The sequence below is a fragment of the Galeopterus variegatus genome, unplaced genomic scaffold, assembly GCF_000696425.1.
Source record: "Galeopterus variegatus unplaced genomic scaffold, G_variegatus-3.0.2 Scaffold3321, whole genome shotgun sequence".
Lineage (NCBI taxonomy): Eukaryota > Metazoa > Chordata > Mammalia > Dermoptera > Cynocephalidae > Galeopterus > Galeopterus variegatus.
In genome coordinates, this window is record NW_007729432.1 from 164,184 (window position 1) to 189,958 (window position 25,775).

At 37.6% G+C, this 25,775-nt stretch overlaps 1 protein-coding gene across 1 annotated transcript in view; it reads left to right on the plus strand.

The window, feature by feature from the left end:
- Positions 1–22,042, plus strand: part of LOC103600367 (DNA polymerase alpha catalytic subunit-like) — a gene marked incomplete at its 3' end in the record, with an annotated part of 117,389 nt that extends 95,347 nt beyond the window's left edge. The window contains exon 11 of the mRNA XM_008584631.1: positions 21,946–22,042. Within this exon, the coding sequence (XP_008582853.1) occupies positions 21,946–22,042 (97 nt within the window). The remainder of the gene's footprint in view (positions 1–21,945) is intronic.
- Positions 22,043–25,775: the final 3,733 nt, after the last annotated feature.

Sequence of the window (25,775 nt, forward strand, 5' to 3'; positions counted from 1 at the left end):
CCCCCCCCCCCCCCCCTTTTCCTCTGTCTTCCTATCCATTGGTCCCAATTGGGTACAGTCACAGAAGTTCATGACAAAGTTGAATAACTAAAGCTGAAAATAGGAGCTAGCTGCAGGGAACTAGAAGGTACTAGGGAGATCACAGACAGGACTTCAGGGAAAATAGCCCAATAAAGTTGTTTATAAATATCTGGGTTTGTGGAAGGGAAAGGTCTAATTCTAATTAGCATACCGAGGACTTTGAGAACTGAAATAAAGATGACCACTCAGAATCCAGATTGACTAGTGGATAGTACACACATGGGACAGATCTAAAAAGCACTACAAAAGTTTTGACAACTGAACTGACATTTGCACCACAGAAAGTGGACTGGAACTCATAGCCCAAACTTCATGAAGTCAGTTGCCTGTTAAGATGAAAATATCAACAATCTCCATAGACTCATAACATACTGTTCAAAATGTCCAATACCATTCAAAATTACTTGATATGAGAAGAACCAGGAAAATAAAATTTGCGTGGGTAAAAAAACAATCAAAAGATGTCAATGCTGAGATGACACCAATGTTAGAATTATATAACAAAGACTTTAAAGCAGCTATTATACAAATGTTCCAACAAGTAATGGTCAACACTTTTGAAGTGAATGAAATATAGAAAGTCTCAGCAAAGAAATAAAAGATACAAAGAAGAGTCCGGTGGATATATTAGAACCCCCAAAAATATGATAACCAAGATAAACACACTGGATGGTCCCAGGAGCAAAATGGAGATGATAGGAGAAAGTCAGTGAACTTGAAAATAGATCAATCAACATTATCCAGTATGAAGGAGAGAGAGAAAAAGATGGGGCGGAGGGGAGAACAGAGCCTTGGGGACTCTGTTCATGCCATTGGAGTACCAAAGAAGAGGAGGAACACAGGGCTGAAAAAAAAATGCTTGAAGAAATAATGTCTGAAAACTTCCCAAGTTTGGCAAGAGACATAAACTTCTTACAGATGCAGAAAGCTCAGTGAACCCCAAACAGGATAAATACAAAGAAATCCACTCCCAGACACATCATAATCAAATTGTTCAAAAGAAAAGACAAAAAATCTTAAAAGCAGCCAGAGAAAAATGGCATATTATAAGGGAAAATAATTTTAAAAGATGACATATTTCTCATCAGAAATGATGGAGGCCAAAGGAAGTAGAACAGTGTTTTGCAAGTACTAAAAGAATTGTTACCCAGATTTCTATATCCAGCAAAAAGTATTCTTCAGGAATAAAGGTGAAATGAAAAACATTCTCAGATGAATAACAGAAGTCATTGCCAGTAGGTCTGCTCTGAGAATTGCTAAAGGAAGTTATTCAGAGAGAAGGGGAAATGATAACTGAAGGAAACTTGGAACATCAAGAATAAAGGAAGAGGGCTGGCTGGTTTGCTAAGTTAGAGTGTGGTATTGATAACACCAAGGTCAAGGGTTAGGATGCCCATACTGACCCGCCCCCTCCCCCCAAAACATATATATATAAAAAAAAAAAAATGAAGAGCAACCAAAATGCTAAGTATTTGTGGCCTGTTGAGTTCTTTGAAATATATTTTACAGGTGAAAACAAAAATTATTATAGCATTGTCTGAGGTTTTCAATGTACATAGACGTAATATATAACATATATATATATATAACATAAAGCAGGGAGGGAAAAGGAGCCTATCCAGATTTTGTTTGGCAGCTGGCTGGTACAAGGATTGAACCCTGGACCTTGGTGTTATAAGTACCGTCCTCTAACCAAATGAGCTAACCAGCCTGCCCATATATGGGTTTCTACATTCCACTTGAAGTAAAATTTCAATTCTAAGTATGTACATTGAATCCTTAACTATAAACTGTATGAAGAAATGTTATTAGGGCTGGCCAGTTAGCTCAGTTGGTTAGAGCACAGTGTTATAACACCAAGGTCAAGGGTTCGAATCCCCATACCTGCTGGCTGCCCCCCAAAAAGAAATATCAAAAACACAATAGGTAAAATGTTCAAACAACCCAAAAAAGTGCAGGAAAAGGGAAAGAGGAAGGAAAAACACAAGGGACAAACAAAACAAATGATAAAATGGTAGACCCAAATCCAAACATATCAATGACAACATTAAATGTAGGTTGTCTAAATGTGTATGTACCATTTTAAAAAACAAATTTCCAGAGTGGATTTTTTTAATGATGCAACCGTAAGGTGTCTTCAAGAAACTCACTTCAAATATAATGCTATAGGCAGGTTAGACATAGAAAATGGCAAAAGGTATGCCATGCAAATACTAATCAAAAGAAATTAGAATGGATATATTAATGCAGAGAATTAGACTTCAGAGCAAAGAAAATGATTAGGGATAAAGGAGAATATTAAGTAATGATAAATTAACTAATTTACTATGAAGAGCAGACAATACTCAAATTGTATGCACCTAACAACAGAGCTTCAAAATACCTGAAGCAAAAACTGGCAGAACTGAAAGGAGAAATAGATAATCCACAAATATTCTTGGTAACCGTCTCATTTCTCTCTCAGTAATTGATGGAAATATTGGACCTAAAATCACCAAGGATATAGTGGGACTGACAACCAACTGGATCTTACTGTTAGGTTAGAACACTCCACTCAACAGTAGCACTCTCCACATTCTTTTCAAGTGCATGTGGAATATTCAACAAAAAAGACCATATTCTCGGTCATAAAACAAACCTTAATGAATTTAAAGGAATTGAAATCATACAAATTATATTCTTCAATCATAATGGAATTAAATCAATAAAGCAAAGATAATAGGAAAATCTTCAAGTACTTGGAAATTAAACAGCATACTTCTAAATAATCCATGGGTCAAAGAGAAGGTCTTAAGGAAACTTAGAAAACATTTCAAACTGGGTGAAAATGAAAATACAGCATATCAAACAATAAGAGTCACAGTATTACATACTGTAATGCAAAATAGGCCAATTATCAATATTTGCATGCTCATACCATTATTTATTCATTATGGACACACAAAATCAGTAAAATACTCAAATAGCAAGTGTCAAGGTATTGTATATTCACCCAGCTGGTAAAATAAGCCAGTTAATTTGACAGGTAAGAATTAAGTAATCATGCTATAAGAATCAGGTGATTAACAGAGAAAGTGAAAAACCAAACAGAATAGGGTGATGCAACTGAAGCAATGCTTAGAGGAAAGTTGATATCATTAAATGTTTATATTAGAAAAACAAAAAGGTCTCAAATCAGTAATCTAAGTTTGCACCTTAAAAAAAAAAAAAAAAAAAAAAAAAAAAAAAAAAAAAAAAAAAAAAAAAAAAAAAAAAAAAAAAAAAAAAAAAAAAAAAAAAAAAAAAAAAAAAAAAAAAAAAAAAAAAAAAAAAAAAAAAAAAAAAAAAAAAAAAAAAAAAGCAAAATAATACCAAAGCAAGTAGAAGGAAGGAAATAGTAAAGATGAGAACAGAAATCAATGAAAGTGAAAACAGAAGAATAGAGAAAGTCAATGAAGCCAAAATATGGCTATTCGAAAAGATTAGTAAGATTGATAAGGCTGACAAAGATTAAAAAGAGATGATACAAATTAGCAATATCCAGAATGCTAGACCCCCCACAGACTTTAAAAGATTATTAAGGGAATACTACACATATTTAATAGCTTAGGGGTAATGGGCTAATTCCTTGAAAACCACAAACATAAAACTCATCCGAGATGAAATAGATAACCACAGTAGTCCAATACTATATCTTGTTAAAAAAATTAAATTCATAGGTAAAAAGAAGAATAGAGTTGGAAGCATTAATGCACAGCTTTATACAGTAATCAAGATAGGGTATGATTGACAAAATGATAGACACCTAGACCAATGGAAGAGAATAGAGAGAATAAACTCACATAAGTATGCTCATTTGATTTCCTACAAAGATGCAAAAGCAATTTAATGGAAAAACAATAGTCCTTTCAGCAAGTGATGTTGGAGAGCTTCCAGTCAAGATGACGGAATAGATGGTCCCCAGCGTCATTCTCTCTCACATATCAACCAATTTACAACTATTAAAAAGCAATGACAGCCAAGCTGGGGCCGTTGGAGCTCAGGGGAAGAGGAGGAGAAACCTACAGAGTGCATGAATGTGGGAGAAGCCTTGATGAGAGAAAGAAAGAACCGCTCCAACTGTTTGAGCATATGGAGCAGGAGCTGGCAAAAACCACAGCTGTGCCCTTTGGTTGAAGTTGCTTGGGGGCTGCAGGGAGAAGAGGGCCTTGGTGGCCCCCAGGCCAGCAAGACTACAAACAGGGTTTCCGTGGATCCACATAGGAATGAGGAGCCACAACAACTGAAAAAAGGAGCCACTCAGAGGCCAGTGAGTTATCGCAGGAGACCAGCACATGGCCCACACCATGAGAAGTGTTTGGAGCATGGGCAGTGGGGGAGCAGGCCCACTGGAAGAACACTGGGGCACAGCAGGGACAGCTGATCTGCCCTAATCAGCATAGGTTCATTCAGTGGAGACTGGTAAGGAATATGGAACTGCATGGGGTGCAGTTTGCTGAAAAGACTCAGGCCCAGACCAGAGTTTCTACACAACCCGGGTGTACTGGATCTCACAAGAGCCGGAAGTACCTATAAAGTCAACCATTAAAACCTGAGCTGCACAAAAAGCCTTCCCCAGGGAATCAGCAGCAAATCAGCAATTTAGCTCAACCACACAACTCAAGTACTGGTCCCCACAGGAAGTTCCCCCATTTTAGAAGTAAGCAAAGGACAAGAAATTAATTCCAGCACAGAGTTTAAGTGGTGGGAACAGCAAATAATTCAACATAGAACTGAAATTAAAAACAGAGTACCCACAACCAGAGACAGAGTTTGATTAGTAACTAGTAAAGCTCATTTCACCAAAGAACACCTATAACACCTAGAAGGACTGGAAGTCCTCTGGGCTACCAAGCCAGAAAGGGGGGAGAGCTGGGGCTCTCAGCCATGACCCGCGACATCCACACCCAGACCAGCAATGATCATCAAGCCACCGCAGGTAGCACCCTGGGGTCTCCTGAGCTGGGGCGGTTGGGGGCCAAGGATCTCGGCCACACCCCCCTGACACCCAACCCAGCCTAGTGAGGACCACCAAGCTGGCGCAAGAAAGCACCCTGGGCTTTCCTGAGCTGGGGTGGTGGGGGGCCAAGGGCCTCAGCCACACACCCCCAACACCTGCAACGAGCCCAGCAATGACTAAGACATTGCTAGAAGCCCCCTGGTCTCCCCTGCAGGAATGAGGGGGGTGCCACAGGCCTCAACCCTACCCCTCCTACTTCTTCCTTCCCCCTTCCCCTCTCTGCCTTTCCCCCAACTGCTCTGCAACAACATCATAGAAAGTAAAAAAAATAATTTAAATAAATAAACTTTAAAAAAAGTGATTTTGGAGAAATTGGGCATCTATATGCAGAAAAAATGAAACTTAACCTAAAACTCATACCTTATACAAAAATTAACTCCAAATGTATCACAGGTCTAAATGTAAAACTATAATACCTTAAGAAGTAATATAAGAGAATATCTTCATGAGCTAGGGTTAGGCAAAAAGTTCTTAGGAAACCAAAACCATGATCCATAAAAGAAAAAAATTGACCATCTGGACCTCAGCAAAATTAAAAACCTTTGCTCTACAAAAGACACTGTTGAGAGAAGAAAATGATAAGCCACAGACTGGGAGAAAATATTTACAAATCACATATTCAACAAAGGACTTGTATCCAGTATATATAAAGAACTCTTAAAACTCAACAGTTAAGAAAACAATCCAATATAAATATAAACAAAAGACTTGAACAGATTCTTCACCATAAGGCGTATAATGATGAGAAGAATGTGAAAAAAATGTTCAACATCACTAGCATCAGCAAGATTACAAATTAAAACCATGACAAGGTACCCATTAGAATATCTGCAATACAAAAACTGACAATACCAAATGCTGATGAGGATGCAGAGCAACAGGAACCCTCATATGTTGCTGGCGGGATGTAAAATGGTGCAGCCACCCTGGAAAAGGTTGACAGTTGTTTATAAAGAGTAATATATGCTTACCATATGACCCAGCAACCCTAGAGAAATGCAAACTTATGTTCATGCAGAAAACTATGCACGAATATTTATAGCAGCTGAATTCATAATAGCCGACAACTGAAAGCAGCTCAAAACCTGTCAATGGGTGAATGAATAAACAAACTGTAGTACTTTCATACCATGGAGTATTGCTCAGCAATATAAAGGAAGGAACTACTGATACACCCAACAATTTGGATGGATTTCAGAGAGATTATGCTGAGTGAAAGAAGCCAGACTCAAGCCTACCTACTGTATGATTTGGTTTATATGACCAAAATAAATTTTTTATTCTTGAAAATACAAAACTGTAATGGTGGAGAACAGAGCAGTGGTTGTAATGGGTTTGAGAATGGTGTGACCACAAAGGGGCAGCACGAGGAAATTTTGGGAGATGGTGGGACTGTTCTGTAGCCTGATTATGGTAGGTGTTACGTGTGTCACAAGTCATAGAACTGTTCATACACACCCTCCACCTGTCAGTTTTATGTGTGATAATTGTAAAAGCAAGATTTAAAGAAAATTGAACTTCCGTGGCCTGGTGATAAGATTTAACTCTGCTTCAAAGATAAATCATTTCCGGTATAAGGGTAAATGTGGAGACACAGAGCAAGCAGTACTCCTTTTACAAAGAAATTCCATGAATTATATGTTCAGCATTGAGGTCATCATAAATTAATTCCCAAAGCTGCCATGCTGAAAACAAGGCATACCTAAATAGTTGTGTCTCTGGGAGCCCCAGCTAAAGTTTTTGTCCAGGAATCCACACCAAGGAGAAAGTATCCCAACTGACAAAAATCTCTCTTAGGGAGCAAAATGTTAATATTGTCATTGCTAAAGTACAAAGAAAAACAAAACCACCTCCCGAATAAAAACAAAACAAAAAAAAGAAGAAGGTCTTTCCTAAGGCTAGCTTAAAAAATGGATAGAATAGATTTGGACATCAGAGTGTCAGGCCACTCAAGCAAGTTCTAATCACTCATATAATGTTTTGAATAGGAGAATCTGGATTTTTGGAGCAGAATGTTTTTTTGATAATGGTAGTGTTCAGGAGCTCTACGTCCTATTATGCAATACAGATGCTCCTCAATTTACGATGGAGTTGCCTCCCAGTAAATCCATCGTAAGCTGAAAATATCTTAAGTCGAAAATGCATTTAATACACTTAACCTACCAAACATCATAGCTTAACTTAGCCTACCTTAATCGTGCTCAGAACACTTACATTAGCCTCCAGTTGGGCAAAATTATCTAACACAACGCCTATTTTATAACAAAGTATTGAATATCTCATGTTTTTTTTGCGGGGGGGCAGCTGGCTAGTATGGCGATCTGAACCCGTGACCTCAGTGTTATAAGGCTACGCTCTAACCAACTGAGCAACTGGACAGCCCTCGTGTAATTTATTGAATACTATACTGAAAATGAAAAGCGAAATGGTTGTATGAGGACTCATCATTAACATACATTGCTGGAAGCACCATTGTAAAGTTGAAAAATCTTAATCAAACCTTCGTAGGTTGGGGACTGTCTGTAAGGCATCTATTTCCTGATAGTTACCATTCTTCTATCTTGTTTATTGAGGGGAGCATAAATAGCATCATAGGGAACACAAGAATCTCTATTCTGATTTGTTTTCTCTTTATCTCACAATAGCCAGCATTCCAAAACCCCTTTCAAACATCCCTTCCTGTTGGTTAAGGGTGATCATTTCAAAACAAACACCATTAAAAAAAGGGCACCATTTCTAAATTTTTGTAATAATAATTGAAAATATAGGTTAGTTTCAGTCAAGTTCTTTTTGTCCTCCTGGCTTAAAATTACTGGTTAAGGTTATTTTATGTTCACAAATGTTAAACATTGTATCTGAGCAAGGCGAAAGAGATTACAGTGGAGTCTCTTACAGGCCGTGGATGACGTGGATGACGGAAGGCTCAGGCTTTTGCTGAAGGCCTTGCCCACCTATGCTAGCTCTAAAGGGGAATAATATTCCTATAAAGATGTTTTTCCCTTTTATTTTATCTTATAATGTTTGTGATTATATACCATTTCATACTTGGCTTAGCAAATTCACATCCTCATCTTCAGCTGATGATGTATCAATTTGCCCTTTTCATTTCTGGCCTATTGGAGAGCATAAAGCTCTAGTTTCTACCTTCTTGGTACACACCTCATGGTATTTTTACTAGCATTAAAAAGTGGTTGAAGCTGCATTCGGTGGGTGAGGCTCCAGATCTTACCCATAGACATCCCTGGAGTATTTCTACTTTTATCTGTTTTATTCATGAGGTTACTAAGAAAATGTTTGAAAGCCACTTACCAAGGCAAATGAAATTCACAGATAATGAGAACTTGAATTTTTAACCAGTTGTCTCCACTTCCCATCTTTCTAAACTTTTAGAATGTTGCTAACAGCAACACTTGACTGATTTCCTTCTTTATTTATTCAATATTGCAGTAGTGTTTACTGAACCTACTATATGCCAGTACCATATTTCAGGGAATTATGTTACTTTTTCTTACTTTGATGGTGGAAAACCTGAGAAGTGAAGTAGCTAAGGCTAAAAAGGGGAATAATGAAGACATGGATTATCTGCCTCAATGTGTATATCCAAGGTGGTAGTGACTAATGTGCAAGACCTTCAAGTGAGATATGTGGGCAGTAAAAATTGATTTGAGAGAAACTGAACTGCTAGAGCTCAAATTGAGGCACTTCTGTTATAGTCATGGAGGATTACAGAACAATTAGAGCCAAGAGTAAAACAGAAGAAACAAGATACTTTTTCATGTCGGTGCAACTTGCCAAGGAATCAGATAAGATGTAGTCATAAACATAGGCTAAAGAAATAAGGAATAGTTAATTGTTGATCCTTGAACTTTATGTTCAAACCCCAGATAGTATGTGATAGAGCATGGTAGGTAAGGCAGAACAATTAACAGTGGAATAGGATCTGAATCTGTTGAGGCTGGAATTAAGCCTATCACAGGATCCTGAGAACAATTTAAAAAGGGAACAGAGAGCTTTAATCGGATAGGATATATTATCAAAGGGCTTCCCATGCTTTGGACCTAGAGTGGGGAGATGTATGGCCTGGGCAGATTTTTTGTTTTTGTTTTTCTCATTTGGCCAAACAATTTTTAAATTCCTTAAGTTTCAAAAGCTTAAGAAACAAGTAATAGGAAAGGAGAGTTTCCTTCCTTTTAGGAGAAAGTAGTTGAGAGAGAACACATTCATGGCTGTGCATTTTATTACAAGGAAAGTCCATTAGCTTTTTTTTTCAAACACTTCTCTTTAGAACGGTTTGGTTTCCTATTGAATGTAGAAGGCAGCCTGGGTAAGCTTTCAGTAGGAAAGACCAGATCTTGTATACAAGCAAACCTAGTTTCTAATTAAACAGGTGTCTAATACTGTAATTTCTAATGCACTCTAAAAAGAAAAGGCAAAGAACAGCCAAACCATTTTTTTGTTGGCTCTGTTTTTGTAGTGCTAGTATTATTCTGGCAAATTGGAAGAATTTAAATAAGGAATTAGTGAATTACACATGCATGTATGTTAATACCCTTCCTTTTGTTACTGTTTTTTAACTGTTTTTTGAAATTAATTTGCTGACATTTGAAAAGTATACCTGCAGTGACTTGTTACTGAATAGCTTCTTATATACAATGTCATTGAGAAAAATCATGAAAAATCTACCATGATTCAGTAACTAAATTATGTTAATAGCTGCCTTAAATTTCCTATAGTAAGTGCAAAGCATTGGACTCCACTAAATGATCTCAGTAAGAGAATTACTTATCTCTTTTTACAATGGCTAGTTAAGATCATGAATCTGTGGCCGTAGAGCCTAGGAGCCATGTTTAGGGTTAGGTTATATGAATTTATTTCATTGACTGAGCTGGCTAGAAAAGGATAATGGCCAATGTAGTCTGACCAGTAGAACTGAATATTAACAAGAACTGAATCTTAACTAATGAAATAGGAGGACAAGGAAGGCATAAATGTTAAATCTGTTTATGCCTACTGTATTCCTCTCTTCTGTCATGCCACCAATTATAAAGATGTACCACTGATTTGGTAACTGTTTCAGGGAAAAAGAAAGGAATAGTTAGCAAGGGTAAGACAAATCTTTGTTTCAGAAACATTAAAATGTGGTGATGGGTATCTTAGCATCAGGGCAAGGGTATTACAGAGTATAACAAATAAATAGTTAAGGTGAGTTGAGTGCTTACTACGTGCCAGACAGACTTGTGCTAAACACTTTATAAGCATTATCTGATGTAATCCTCTCAACACTGCAATGGATGTTTTATAAATGGGTAAGTTGAGGCTTAGAGAGGTTAAGTGACTTATCACAAAACTCTGCCTACTGTAAATGTCAGAACTAGGATTTGAAGAAGTCTGACTCTAGAAGTTACACAGTTAACCACTATTTTATATATTTACCCTTTATTGTTAATGTAAGATTAAATTATATCAAAAAGAAAAGGTTTGAGGATAGTGAGCAAAGCCTTCTCCAAAATCTGCCTCTTCACTTTCTGCTAAAGGATAACTGGAGCCCCTCTACCCCCAAAATAGGACCACCATTTCTTGAATATTCCTCAGCCTCATTCTTTTTAAGTTTGTTGTTAGGTACGTGAGTCAGTGCTGTTCTATGAAGCTATTAGTCACTAATAGCTACAATTTCTGTCTCATAGTAGCTTATAAGGAAGGTGTATAACCTCCTCATAGACTGACATGTAAAGAGTCTAGAACAAAGCAAAGCCTGTAGAGGTACATTAAGGATTTGTTGTAGCCAAATTTAACCCCACAAAAAGATTTAAAGCAAACATACACCATTTACTGTGTTTCAGGCAACTGTTTTAAGCATTGTCTCTATTTAAACTCATTTAATCTGCACCATAATTTTATGAGATACTATTGTTATCCCTGTTTTACAGATGAGCATACAGACAGAATAGTCAGATGCCTTGCCCAAGATAACATATCTAGTAAGGAGTAGAGCCAAGATTTGAACCCAGTCTGATTCCACAGTCTGTGCTCTTAACAACCACAATATACTTGCTTCATTTCATATTTTTACTTTTAGTAGTTTAAAGTACCTTGGCTTTACTGTGTGTGTGTGTGTGTGTCCGGTAAGGGGATTGTAACCCTTGGCTTGGTGTCGCCCACACTGTGCTCAGCCAGTGAGCGCACTGGCTATCCCTATATAGGATACGAACCCGCAGCCTCGGCGCTCCCAGCGCCGCTGCACTCCCATCGCCACACTCTCCCGAGTGAGCCACGGGGTCGGCCCTACCTTGGCTTTACTTAACACCCTTCTTCCAAAGACCTTATGCTGCTGGCCTCATTCTCTCTATGCCAGGATGTTTGAACTCCTGAGGTGTTTATGATCTATTCCTATCCTTGAGACGACAGCACCTTAAACAGAACTGACACAGCTATGAAGAGATTAAAAGCGAGGAAATGTGAGGGTACTTCAAAAAGTCCATGGAAAGATTCGTATTTTCTTTTAATTCTATTTTTCCACAAACCTTTCGAAGTACCCTTGTATTTTGTCCTATTTCAACCTATTGAAGAGGTTAGCAAGTAAGCCTTTATTTCTTTACGATAATTGGTACTGAAGTCTTAGCACCCCATCATTTTTATCATTTGCTTACAGCATCAGTGATTTATTCAGATTGTTTGGCCTTGGCTCTTGAGTGAAATTCACCAAAATTTTAAAAAGGGAAAGTCAAGTTCTTGCAAGTGCCGGTTTGGTTTATTTCAGGAAACTTCCCAAAGGCAAGTGTACATAGCTAATAGTTACACTACCAGTTACTTAGCACTTATTGTATGCCAGGCACTATACTAAGTGTTTGGCACGTATTATTTCATTCAGTCATCATAACAGTGCCTTGAGGTGGTGCTTTTTTCCCCCCATTTACAAATAAGAAGTTACTTGGCCTCTCTGAGCCTAAGTTTTTTTATTTGTAAAACCAAGAAAAGGAAAGCCTCTTTGTGTTCTAATAGGAATTTCTAAATCCAAATGAAAACTTCCTCAAGTATATACATACAAACTCTGCGTAGAACATAAATTTCACTTCTAAGAACTCAAATTTTGACATCTTTCCGAACAAAGGTACAATTTTAAAAGGCACTACTCAGAATGAAGGTGAGCAAAAATTATAAAATTAAATTGACAGAATTAGACATTGGGTGTCTGGGGCAACAATGGTACACATTGGAAAGCATTTCTATTTGGCTTGGTCAGTTTCTTTTTACAGCCTCTGCTTCTAGCCCCCAGGCCAGTGTGTGCTTTGCCCTGAATGTGACAACATGACCACATCACTGTAGCCTAAGTGCCTGAGGGAGGTATCTGGTGTGTGTGAATGGACTACCTCTGACACATAAAGCAAGTATTTGAGGTTGAAAACTAGCCACAAAAGAACCAGTTAACACAGAGAATGACAGAGTTGAAAGTGCATGAATAAAAAGTAGCATAATAATAAGAATCAAGGGGCTTGGACACTGAAAACCTGGCATCATGTCTTGGGTCTTGCCACTTACTAGCTGTATGACCTAAGGCAAGTCCAGGAACCTCTTTGAGTCTCAGCTTTCTTATCTGTAAAATGAGGATAATCAGAATAGCTAGTTCACATATTGAAGATAAATGGGAGAAAGCATAATGCAAGGGAGAGTGATCTGAAAACTAGAAAGTGTTAAATGGATATTAATCATCATGCTGAACTTCATTAAGCCCTTCCTTTAATATAGTGTGATTTTTAACACATATATAGCATTCAAGAAATCTCTGTTAATTTTAAATATCATGTATGTATGGACTTTATTTTACCTTGCTCAATACTAAACCAGCATTTCATGCCAAGATATGAGATGCCATTTAGCAATAACAGTCTGCAGCCTTCTTAATTGTAACTGTGAGCAGTCATTCTAATTTTGACTCTACCAGTTTTTCTAAGAGGTTTTCAAACTAACGGCAACTACGCCATTCACTGACCAGATCTGGGATCATGGATAAATGACCTCATCTTAATGAACTCTGTAAAATAAGGAAAACAATCCCTGTTTCCTCTGACCTCACAGAGCTGTTGTGAGAATAGAATGCTTTGGAAAGCATCACTTACTATACAGGTGCAAGGGACTTGAAGTTTTTGTTTATCATAACCGGTTAACAGAGTAATTAATTTAGTTGTAAAAGCTATATTGATGAAAATATTGTGAGAAATAAAAAAAAAGAATATGACCATCAAAGACCTCTCAGGGTAGCATCAGAACTGAAACACAAATAATTCTGTCAGGAAATGGAAAGTGATATATGACATTAAAAATTTATAGAAAGACAGTGGTTGACACGAGGAGAGATCTGGATGAATGGAAATATCTGCATTTAACTGTGGTGCAGTGTTGGAGAGGATGCACCCACCTCCTGTGGTCTTTCAGTGTTTCTCCTTTGTTCTCTGATGTAGCTCTAGCATTTAGAACAGTGCCTGGCATGTAGTAGATAGTAGACTCTCAGTTTGTTGCCTTTCTGATGAGTACCAGGTGACTCATGGTTTGATGGTAGGTTGACTTTGACTAACACCTTGTGGTTGAGTTAGACATGACAACCTTGTCCCACTTCTCCATCTGAAGTGGAACTTGTTCTGGAATGTCACCTAACCCAGAGTTCTTCTTAACATCCAGGTCAAGTTAAAAGGTTAAGTTTTCATCCTAAGTATTACTCCAATTTATTTATAGTAGCCATGTAATTTTGGTAACTGTTGATATTTGCTTATCACAAACCCTTAAGGACTAGTTATTAAAGTATTAGAAAGCTGACCAAACATTCTAGATGTCAATTTTGCCTATTTTTTGTGGACGGGGGTGGATGAGAAGTAGTAGAGAATTTTTATTTTAACAAGATGCATGTATTTGGTCAATGTGCCAAGGAAGAAGGACAGTAGCTCTTTTTGCAAGTAAGAAAACAAAGTCAAGTTGTAGTTTTCTATCTAGTTTAGACCTAGAAAGAAATCTTAGAAATTGCCTAACAAAGGAAACCCTTTTCTCCAAACAAGATTTCATGTAGAAGCCCCATCTATAAAACAGATAAATGATACTTTTATCAATATAGATATCTACTTCAATTTTATAACATCTGTTTTTTTGAGAACACCATTTAATATATTGAGGTCTTAAATGTCTTAAAAGTTGGTATGTAGCTCATGTGAGTGTGCCTTTTTAATTTTTTAAATGAATATATACTTTAATAAATGAAATCAGAATCAGACATTTGGAGAAGCCTCTGAAATACACAAATGGAACACATCTAAACAACACTAATCTATCCCTACCAGTCCATACCATAGATATGGAGTTTGAAATGATAGTCTACAAAACATCATTCCGTCTCCACATTGTGCTTCTTGATGTGATGATATAAACAAATCTGAACTTGGCTGACTACCTCAGTACTTACAGATTTCAAGGGTTTCTCTATCTTAAGCATAAGTAAATATTTCTGGATCATCTCAAGGTTCCAGGAGAATCCAAGGTGATGATTTACACATCTTTATTTTTGTGTTACTCTTTCTTCTGGCTTGAAATTTGTATTTAAATTTTCATTGTGGTGTTGATACATTTTACTTGTAAGAGAGGGGACAAATTCAATCTTTTTTTGGGGGGGGGGCATAGGGTTAACCTAGAAATATGACATTAAAAAAGAAAACCTTTTGGAGGGAGGCCAGTCTATTCCAAGTACAGTCCTCGAATTGTTCTCAGTCCCAGTAAAGACCCCATGGCCAATATTTGGATATTTCTACATCTGCAGTATTGAAGCCAGCCCTGTCTCCTCAGATGGAAATTGCCATGTGCGAAATGACTTGATAGAAAATGGTGTACATTTCTATATAATCTTCTAACAGCAGAATGCGACCAGTGGCACTTCCCCTAAAAAAAATAAATTACCCGAAATTTGCAGCACATTCATATTCAATTTCATCACAGCAGATGCTCATTAGTATGTTGTTATTAATTGGTATTCACTTTAGGTTTTGTTTAAAATGAAGATAATAATTAGGTTTTAATTACTGCATCATTCGGGGGGGGGGGTTGTCTGTGGGGAGGGGAAAGAGTGAAATGCCTCTTAAAGCACAGAAATATTTCCTGTGCTTTGGCAATGTGTTTCCAAAGACTTTGAAAAATAACGTCATCCTTACAAAAAATAGGATTCTGAAATGAAGAAATTACTGCATTTTTTTAAAGCTCATGGTTATCAAGAACTTGCTGTAAATTGTCTACTTGATGGACATACTGAATCAGATGATAACGTGCACCACCATTCTTTCTAATCAAATTACCAAAAAGACTTCTTGGAAAAGTAACCCTCACAAGCGGCTGATTAATGAAGTGGTGGCAATGTTATGTATTAAAACTAATTGAAGTAATCCAAATAAGTTATTTCTGTAGCCCGTGGAAATAATTTCCTTTGCAAAGAAGTACAGTGGAGTTGGCAAACCAGTATTTTTTTTTTCACCCTCTGTAGTTCCATATTTGCAAAACAGCTAAGTTAGCGTAGATATTGCAAATAAAATGGATAGAAAAATAAGTCATTTAATTGAGTGGCAGAGAAAACAGGAAAGCTTATCTCAATCTTTTCATAATCAAGACTAATCATTTATATAAGGCCTAAAGGTGTACAGAAATTGAGGGGTACTGGAATTCCAAAGGCATATCTTTAATACAACACTTTTGAAATAGCAGGTTTTAAATGAATTCATTAAAAAGGGGCATTCCTAGTCAAGAGTTTAAAGGCTTTCCTTAGGCAAAGCTTTCTGGACCACCTATGGTGGGTATGGCATTGTGTTGGGTTCTATAACCATGTACAAATCCAAACCCTCCAGAAGCTCGTAGTCTAATTGGGAAAAGTACAGGATCTATCGTGTGTCTACTTTGTACTCGGTGCCAGTGCTAGGTGCTTTCCATATGGTGTCTCATTATCTCTACAGCATTCCTGAGAGGTTTCTTTTAGCCTCATTTTACAGATGAGGAAATTAAGGTGTGACTAGGTTAAGCGATTTGTCCAAGGTCACCCAAGTCTTTTAAGTGGTAGAACTAAATTTCAAACCAGATTGAGTTTGATGCCAAAACCTCTGATGTTTCTATTCTAGTCTGCCATGGGGAGATACACACAAGTAACATTAGAAATCAATTCAAGGGACTAATGTTGTATCATTAGGCAATATGTCAAGGCTAAATAAGAGGTGCGAGACAGGTTTTCTGAATCTCTTCCTTCCAAAAACATTTGTTGATGGCCAGCTGCACACCAGGCCCTGTCCTAGGCGTCAGCAGTGCAGAGGGGAGCTCGCATCATAGGAGATGCAAGGGGGTGATAAAATTGGTGAGGACTGTGTGGGCTGTAAGCTGTAGGTCGGAGGGATGTAGTGAGCCATGAAGACCCAGAGGAGAGGTGACTATGTCTGTCGGTGGAGCAAACTGAATCACGGAGGCACAAAAGGCTTCCGAGAAGTGGTGTTGACTATGAGGTCTGATGAGGTAGGTAGAAACCAGGCAAAGCTGGAAGGATAGGCCTGAAAGGAGGAGCAGAATTGCCTGGGCAAGGGCACAGAGGTGGGAAGGACACACTGCCTGACTGCAACAGGGGATGGTGATGGCGGTTGAAGGGCATGTGGAGAACTCTTGAGAGGGGGCTTGAGGGGTTGGAACTCTGTCATGTGTGTGGTGAGGGTGCTAGTAGAGATTTTTCAGCAAAAGATCTACTAAGCCAGTTTTCCATTGCTAGACATGTACCTCTTGGTTTCTGTCAGTGCCAGTGGGGTTTAGGGTTCTGAATCCACTTCATGCTGTGATGCTCTAGCATTAACGGAATCTTTACTTTTGCAGAGTAATGGGATTTAATATACCTTCATTATATTTTAAAGTTATAGTCAGTGCTGGATTATCTGTGCTCATAGTAGAAGAACAGTGGTGTTTAATGATCAGAACGCTTTGGGAGTACATTTTGGGATTTTTGGCAGCCCATTTCCCTTCCTGATTTGATATTGTTCAGGCTCAACCCAAACGAATTTGATTTCTGTGAGGATTTGCCAGTTGATGATGCAAAGAGGCAAGCCTTGCATGTTCTAGGTTGTACATGGAAGATCATTTGAGTTTAAGACTTTGCTGTGGATAATCTCTAGGGTCATGAGCCCAACTCTTCATACCTCAGGGAATTTACTTCAGGGGCAAGTTACATTTATTTTCAAGTTGATAAAGAGGTGATTTTAGCTAAGTTCTGTTCTGTCCCTACAAATGAGAGAGAGAGAGCAAAAAGACTGGTTACATTCCTGTGCAAAAATCATAGAAAGCTAAAGTAAAAGACTGTATCATCAAACCAGTTCAAAAGAAAGTTAGTTGAAAATTGATACTACAACCACTTTGGAAAACAGTTTGGTGTTATCTACTAAAGCTGACCATTTGTGTGCCCTGTGACCCAGCGTTTCCACTCCTAGGTATTGTAATCATCAGAAATGTATAGATATGTGCTCAAAGACAGGTACAAGAATATTCACAGCAGCACCATTATTAGTAGCCAAAAAACTGGGAACCACCTAAATGCCCATCATTTGTACAATGGATAAATTGATTGCAGGTATTCATTCAGTGGAATACTTCACAGCAATGAGAATAAATGAACAACTGCTGCATGAAACAACATGGATGAATCTCACAAACATAATGTTGAGAAAAAGAAAACAAACAGAAAAGAGTACAAACTGTATGATTCCATGCACATAAAGATTTTTGTTGTTTATTAAGGCAAATTTCTTGTTATCCTCAGGGGGAAGATGGGTAATAGCTGGGAGGGGAACAGGAGGGGCCTCTGGGATGCTGTTGATGTTCTGTGTCTTGCTTTGGGTGCTGATGTATTCACTTTGTGCATGAGCTGTACACTTAGTATTTGTGTACTTTTTGTGTATATATTGTAATTCAGTAAAAGGAACAACAAACCCCCCCCCAAAAAAAATGCAAGTTAAGTTTAACCTTGTCCTGTGTTTTATATAACAGAAAATACATCTTTTCCTAATCTTGAAATAACTTGCTTAAACAACCAAGCATCTGTCAAAAATGATTCTCATGAAAACGTCTCAGGCTGTTTCGCTTAGTGTAAATTTCTTTATCTTGAGCCAGGTTGGAGGGATCAGAGTCCATGGTTCCAAAAGCATCTCCAGTACGAGTAAATGTGGCACAGCACTTCTCATCTCAGACTGCCTGCTAGAACTACCTGGGAGTCCTGAAAAATGCCCATGTCCAGCACTTCACCCTACATTCTCATTTAGTTGTTCCAGGGGTGAGGTCTGAGCATCAGTATTTTTTAAAAGCTCCCAGGGTGACTCTGATGTGCAGCCAGGTGAAGGACCACTGATATAGAGCCTCATCAGAAATCTCAAGAGAGAGACCAGTTAATATCAATAAATGGAAACAGGACTGCCTTTTCATTGTAAAGTAGTTTTGGATTGAACAGAGAATGAAGTTTGCATCGTTTCTAATGTAGTCTGATTACAGGATTCAAATAAATATATCAAAAACAGTGGCATTAAAACATTTTCCTTTTCCCTTCATTTCTTCCATATTTGCCAAATGCTCCCCTGTGCAAGGTATCAAAGCAGAATTTTTTCCCTACCCCATGTGTATACAGGCATGTGAGTGCACCCATGGCCCACACTTATTACTCTGGTAACACTCCAAGTAACTAACGTGAATGTAGAGCATGATACTTACAGTAGCTATTTCAGCTCAGCATTGTCCTTACTAAATCACAATCGGCCACTTTGGTACATGATGTTCTAACTATAAAAGAAAACTGAAAGAAGCCTAGGCACTGTGTTGAGTGCAATTTTCAAGGAAAGAGCAAGAAATCGAACATTTTAAACCAATAAGTGAAAGCTGGAGAGAGAAAGAAATGTTAAAATATCTTATTTTCTTGAAGTATTTTCCATCCAATCTTGTACAGTCAAAATGAGCATTTAAGTGTGAGAAAAAAAACCACTGAAGATCTCAGAGAAGACTAGAGGGTGTCAGGTTTCTTGATTAGAAGAATTTATCATCAAAGGCAAAAGAGAAAAGATGGTAAAGATTTTTAAAAAATAAACCAAAAAACCTCCAAGTGATCACAAATTAATGGTGCAAAATCAAGAAAACAAAAGTAGGTATTATTCTTGTTCATTTTAATTGTAGTTTTTTTCCATTTCGTGTGTTCTTTAAAACCACTTAATTATATTTGACATTGAAAATCTAATAGAGCCTTTTGTTTTCAACCAGTTTACTAATTGCAAAATATGTCAGGAATCAAAAGGGCAGGAGGTGTTGGTATATTTTTAAAAAATATATAACTCCTGTTTAATTTTTTTCCCCTATTTTCCTTATCCATTTAGGCAGTGACTTTCAATTAGCCTGCCTACTAATATCAGGTCACTAAACTCCGTGGCTGATGCTTTATTCCTTCATGTGGGTTGTCACTCGTTTGCTTCAGTTGGCTGGCAAAGGTTGTTGTATATCCATTACCAGCAACACAGCACTTTGCATTTCTGAATTGACAAGCAGCTATATTGACCCAGCGCTTATTATGGGTCAACAGCTGCGTTAACCAACGGAAGGACTGAGGGGCAATTAAAATGAATTGGCAAAAATATATCTTCCTAATTTACTCCAATTTGTTATTTATGCTAACATTGTATGGCTTCTATGGTGACACTAAACAGAATGGACCCAATAATGGCAATTAACATAAAAATATAATGGCTAATCAAATTGACAGCAACTGTTTCTCATCATCTCGACACACAATACATTATCAAAACAAACTATTATGAAGGAGGTAATTTCAGTGTTCTATTCAACCTGCAGCATGTGTGCAGTCAGGGAGATGTGTACCAGCAATTACTGCTGAATCTAAAAAACTAAACAAATAACTTAATCGCTGTCGTCCTCCTTTTTTTTTTTTAACCCCAGGAAGCAGTAATCAGGATTCGCTAAAAATAACTGGTGTATAATAGTATAATGATGATGCATATTGTAGAATAGCTAATAAGAAATAAAATAGTCTTCTAGGCGTATACTTTTTAAAATAGGTTCAGGTAAAGAAAAAGAGACTCATGGAAGGAAGGCACACACAAAAAAGACAATGGCCCTGACTATAAATAGCTCCGTGTAGGTTCATTCCTGCAGCCTAAAATTTATAAATACCCATTTGTAATGGTCAAAGAAATTTAAAATACACTAAATTTAGTAACAGATTTTATAATGGAGTAAGCAGAAAGGTGAATTGTGAGCTCCAATAACTGAATTTCAGTTAACTTCTACACCCAATTAAGTTGACTATAGCTTTTCATCATTAAGAGCCAGCTAGGATCCTTGAATCTAATACTTGGTTATCCGAAGAGATTCCCCTCAAAAATAGTGCTATTTCCATATCCAGTTGTAGATAGTGGTTTTCCTTAAGTTTCTAGTCACATGCTATCTGTGAGTGCCACCTGGCACTGCTGCATGGCCTATACAAACAACTTGGCTGTTGTGGTCATTCATTGATTCGTTCATTCAACCAACATCTCTAGAGTGCTTACTATGTGAATTAGCTATTGTTCCTCATCAGCGATGCTGGACCTGGTGCACAGTAGGTGCTCAATCAGTATTGGTTAAATTGTGTGTTATTCCAAGATAGCAAGGGAGAACAACATGTTTGTCATTTGAGATTCTCATTTGAGTAATCCTGAGAGTTTAGTTGTTTCATCTTGGTAGCATCACCACCACCACCACCCCAACCCCCAAAGAAAATAAAGCTGTAACTCATTGTTCTCCAGCTCAAGGGTTTCCCAAGTATCTAACCTCGTAGGAAGATGGAACAAAATTCCTAGGGCAGTTGATTTAAAATACATAGAAGCACATTTGAATGTGACTCACCACATAATTCTCATTGGTTATTGAATTGACCACATGTGTTTTTTCCCCACACAGGATGAGAAACAGTTGCTTAGAAGAATACACAGTGACTGTAAATAAACTCAGGAACATTGGCGTTCAGTATACAAGAGTACTTCAAAAAGTTCATGGAAAGATTTGTATTATCTTTTAATTCTGTGTTTCCACAAACTTTTTGGAGTACCCTCATATGTTTTCTGAATGATAATAGTTCAGACATGTCTCCTACGTGTTGTTAGATTAAAACTTGCCAAAATTGTTAAACATGTTTTGACATGGGTGGGATGAAAAACCTTGGTTATTTCATCTGATACTTCTCAGAGCTCATACTCTGCCCACTTAGGATTAGTATAGAGCAAGTGGTAAAGATGTTACTTGGGTCTGTGCTTAATTCAGTGTTGTGTCTGTGAGCCAATCCCTGGCAAAGGCAATGGATTGTCACTACAAGTCATAAAATTGGACTTATAATATAGCAGTATATGTTAAACACTTTTCAGAAATTGTTTAACTTCCTGCTAACATGGACAGGTCCGAGTTAGGAAGCACAGTACCACTTTTCCCAATTAATAGTACAGATTGTCATGGGTGCATATGAATTTGCAATTTGACAAAATCAGTTTTTAGACAGCAGGGGTAATCAGTCTTCACAAGTAGTAATCTATGACCATAGTGGCAGGATTTATTCTGAATTATGAAAGGCATATATGGTAATACAAAGGGGACAAACCATTAGTATGATTCTCTCCTTCTTACCCCTTCCTTAAAAAAATGCTGCTTGATATGGAAGTTGAAATTAGGGAATACACTCTACTAAGAGTATCTCCATCACTCCCCGCCCCCCCCCACCCCATATTAGTATTCATTTATTTTCTGTTATATTGCAGTATTCTGACAAGTCCCTGTACACCCAGCTGTGCTTTTACCGGTACATTTTTGATGCGGAGTGTGCACTGGAGAAACTTATTACCGATCATGAGAAAGGTATGTTAAAATACTGTAATTACCTTTGAGTTTAAAGTGGAAATTTGCATCATAAAAGCCAGACCTACTGTGTCAGGCTGTTCACGCAGCATCACATTGCTGTCTCAGAAGCAGGCTGTGGGGGCATATGTGAACACAGGGATCCCCTGCATGAGGGGCGGTAGCATAGGAATCCCCACTTTGGCCCCCACAGCCTGTCTCACATTGTTTTCTATTAAAGCAAGGCTTTGGGGGAGGAACAGTACAAAAAGGACTCTTTAAGTGCTATATTTTGAAAATGCTATTTTCTGTAGAGTTTAGTAATTGTAATAAAGTAAGCATAGGCAACGTGATCATTGGGCCTACAAAAACCAGATATTACCACGAAAAAATAGACCTGGAGTGTGTCTGCTGTTCACTAAAAGCCTAGGTTCATTTTGAAAGAGAGGGATGGGGTGGATTTCTTTTATTGACTCCATCCTAAGAGAATGTATAGGTGCCTCAGCCCATGTGATCAGATGCTGCCTGGAACCCTCTGCACTCGGCATTTCCTTATACAAGACTTGCAGGCACTGTGGGACTTAATGGATCTGAAAAAAGCTTTGTTACATAACTTAAATTATTTGAAAATGTCATGACAAGTGCATGTTTTTTTCTCCTACCTGAAAATCACATTGACAACTTTTACATTACCTGTAAAAAATAGAAAAGGCAAATTTACGCATTTTTCTTATTAGTTACCTACAGAGTGTTTATGTTGTTTGTCAGTGAATATCAATTCAACATTTTGTTGGTCGGTATTAGGGCTGGAGGCAACCTCAACAGCATATAAAAACCTACAAATATTGCTGGGTTTCCTCACATAAGAATCACCATGCTGCCCTTGAATGGTCTCATTGTTTTCAAATTATTTTCAAAAATGCCTTGACTTACTTGGTCTTGCTGTCCTTGGATATAAAACATTTTATGACTGATAGAGGAGGAGTTGGTTTGGATATTAGTATCTTGTCTTTAGATGTTCAGCAGGACTTGGGCTATCTTTGCAGCATATTTTACATGAATTAGTAAAATTTATATAGAGAAGAAAATCCTTCTGTCCATTAATTACTAGATTTTAGAACTTCCATTCATATCTAATGTCTAGCCCATATTTACTTGTAATATCGTTAATAGCTCTTTTTCTTTTACCCCCAAGGACCTTTTCTTAAAGGTAGCTATGAGTTGAGAAAATTAAGTACTGATTCTCTGGTGAATATATTGTCTGTTTCTATTAGGTCCGTTACCTCTTTCTGAGTATTAGTATATTAGAACCTGTTCCCCCATTACTTCTTTCTGAACCTAGCCATCCTTGGTTGTTCCCTAGACATTCTTAGACTCTGAGGGGATAGAATCCTCTTTTATACAGCACTAAAATTCTTATTTGAGAGGCTGAATCAGTCTTCCATGATCAGCAATTTTTAAAAAGTCCAATGAGTCTTGGAGACATATAGAGAGATCTGGAAAGTCACTGGAGACTTAGCCCAGCTTCTTAGACAACATTGAGGAGTACACATTGCTCCCCTGGAAAATAAGAGGGAAGAGAATAGCCACTTGGAAGCTTTTTGCTTGGCAGAAGGGGAGAAATATTGACAGGATCTGTATACTCACATGGTTTACTATAGTCCCATTTCGCAAATTTAATAATCAGGACACTTTTGTTGTTTGCTTCTGTTAAATACGCTACCCAGAAGTTCAGGACAAAAACAGCACTAAGTGAATTACGTGTCAGAAGGCTAAAGAAATTAAAATTAGAAGGGTACAAAACGTGTGTGACAAAAGGAACTTCATGATATGTTCCAAGAGGCCTTTTATTTATTGAATTTTAACTACTGGAACTATTTTTCTTTAAGGTTCCTGCTTATTTATTATTTCTAAATTACAATTTAGGAATGAGTGAATTAGCTGAAATTTATCTGTTTGAGCATTTTCAGATCATGCATTAATGCTAAATGGTATTACGGTATTTGTTAGGGTTGGGATATAAACCAAAACTTTGGGTCATGCTTACCAGTGGTCCAGGAGCAGGGATTTCCTAACATATGACATCTGATAAGCTCTCTCCTAAGAGTCACCTATTAAAAATCCAAATCCATGGATCCCATGCCCAGAGATTCTAATTCAGAAGGTGTGGACTAGAGCTTAGGAAGCTATACTTTTTGGAAAGTCCCCCTAGATAATTCTGACACGCAGCCAAGTTTGAGAATCCCTGTCCTGGGCACTGAATAGATTGCTTGGATGTTTCTAAATAAAAGAGAATTGAATACAAGTTGTAGTCCAGAGGGAACAGTTGGGAAACAAGAATATTATAGTAGTACAGAGGAAAACAATTATAGGGGAAAATTCCATACATTTAAATTAATGTAACATATATAAAATTCCCTTCTCACTTTATAAGTTGGAGTGAAATTCTCTCTTCTGATTTGCTATTCAAGAGAGACCTTCTATAAAAATGAATTCAAAATCTATGGGAGCCAGAGGGCAAACATATTTATTCAATTTGGACCAAGGCCAGCACACCAGTAGATGTTAACATCAAAAGTTCTGTGAAAAATGACAGTCGTTACACACACTGATATTATTGAGAATGAAATCTAAGTATCGTCTGTCAACAAGTGCCTTGTAACTGGTGTGTAAAGTATTTACTGTAGACTCTCCTTTACTGTCAGTACCTAGCAACATTTCCTCTGCTAAGATTGTTTTACCATTTCCACTATAAAGCCCATATTTTAAGGGCTGTAACTAGATGGTGGTTTTAATTTTTGTTTGAAACTTGGCAATTTGACTTGGAAAAAACACGTACGAATTATTTGAAAGAGGTTTATTTTTATGGTGAAAAGTAGCTCTTGTCAAAGCTTTTTTCTGTGCTTTGCTTTCAAATGAAAGTTTACAGGCCATTAGTCCATAATGTGAATTAACCCCATTTGGTATTTTTCCCTTTTCTTTAAAATGGTAAAGGACTGTTATTCACTTTGGTGAAGTGTTTACTGCATATTCACTGTAACTACATAACATTTTAAAAATCTTATTTCTGTGGAACTTTGGCATTATTATTGTAACTGCTTCAGAATGTACACAGATGGCATAATGGATCCAAAGGAGGTTTTAGAGGAACATAGTGGGAATATATGAAGTAAAAATCCATTTCCAGGATGGCAGCACAAAACGGTCCCATTTGACTGCGTCATCCCATGGTGCGTTGGCCTGAGTAGGGATAAGTGAACAGTTTGGGGGAAACCTGAATCAGTTCAAATCTTTGCCCAGTTGTCTAAATTAAGTCCGCTTAAAATGCAGGAGGAAAAAAGTCTCTTTCTTTTCTCAACTGAACCTTTTTGTTGTTGTTGTTTATTCAGCAATAGTAAAAACAGTATGTGTATATATAGTTCCTTTTATGTGTTGAGTGCCATCCCTCACGTCAAAAGAACAAAGATGGATGGCTAACACTGCCTGCCTGGGAGGAGTTCTGAGTCTGCTGGGGAAAGACGGACTCAGCAGCAGCTAAGTGTGGTATGGCCTGAGTGTCACCACCAATCTGGTCAAATTGTTTTGGAAGCAAAGAGAGGGAGCCACTAACTGCCTTCTCACTTCAGTGTTTGATCTTTATTTCTAGAAAGAAACATTTTTTCTGTTCCTGTTCTCTCTTACCAGATGCCTATCTTCTCTTATTCTCTGTTCACTATTTGTAGTAGTATGGCATATTAGTTTGCTAGGGCTGACA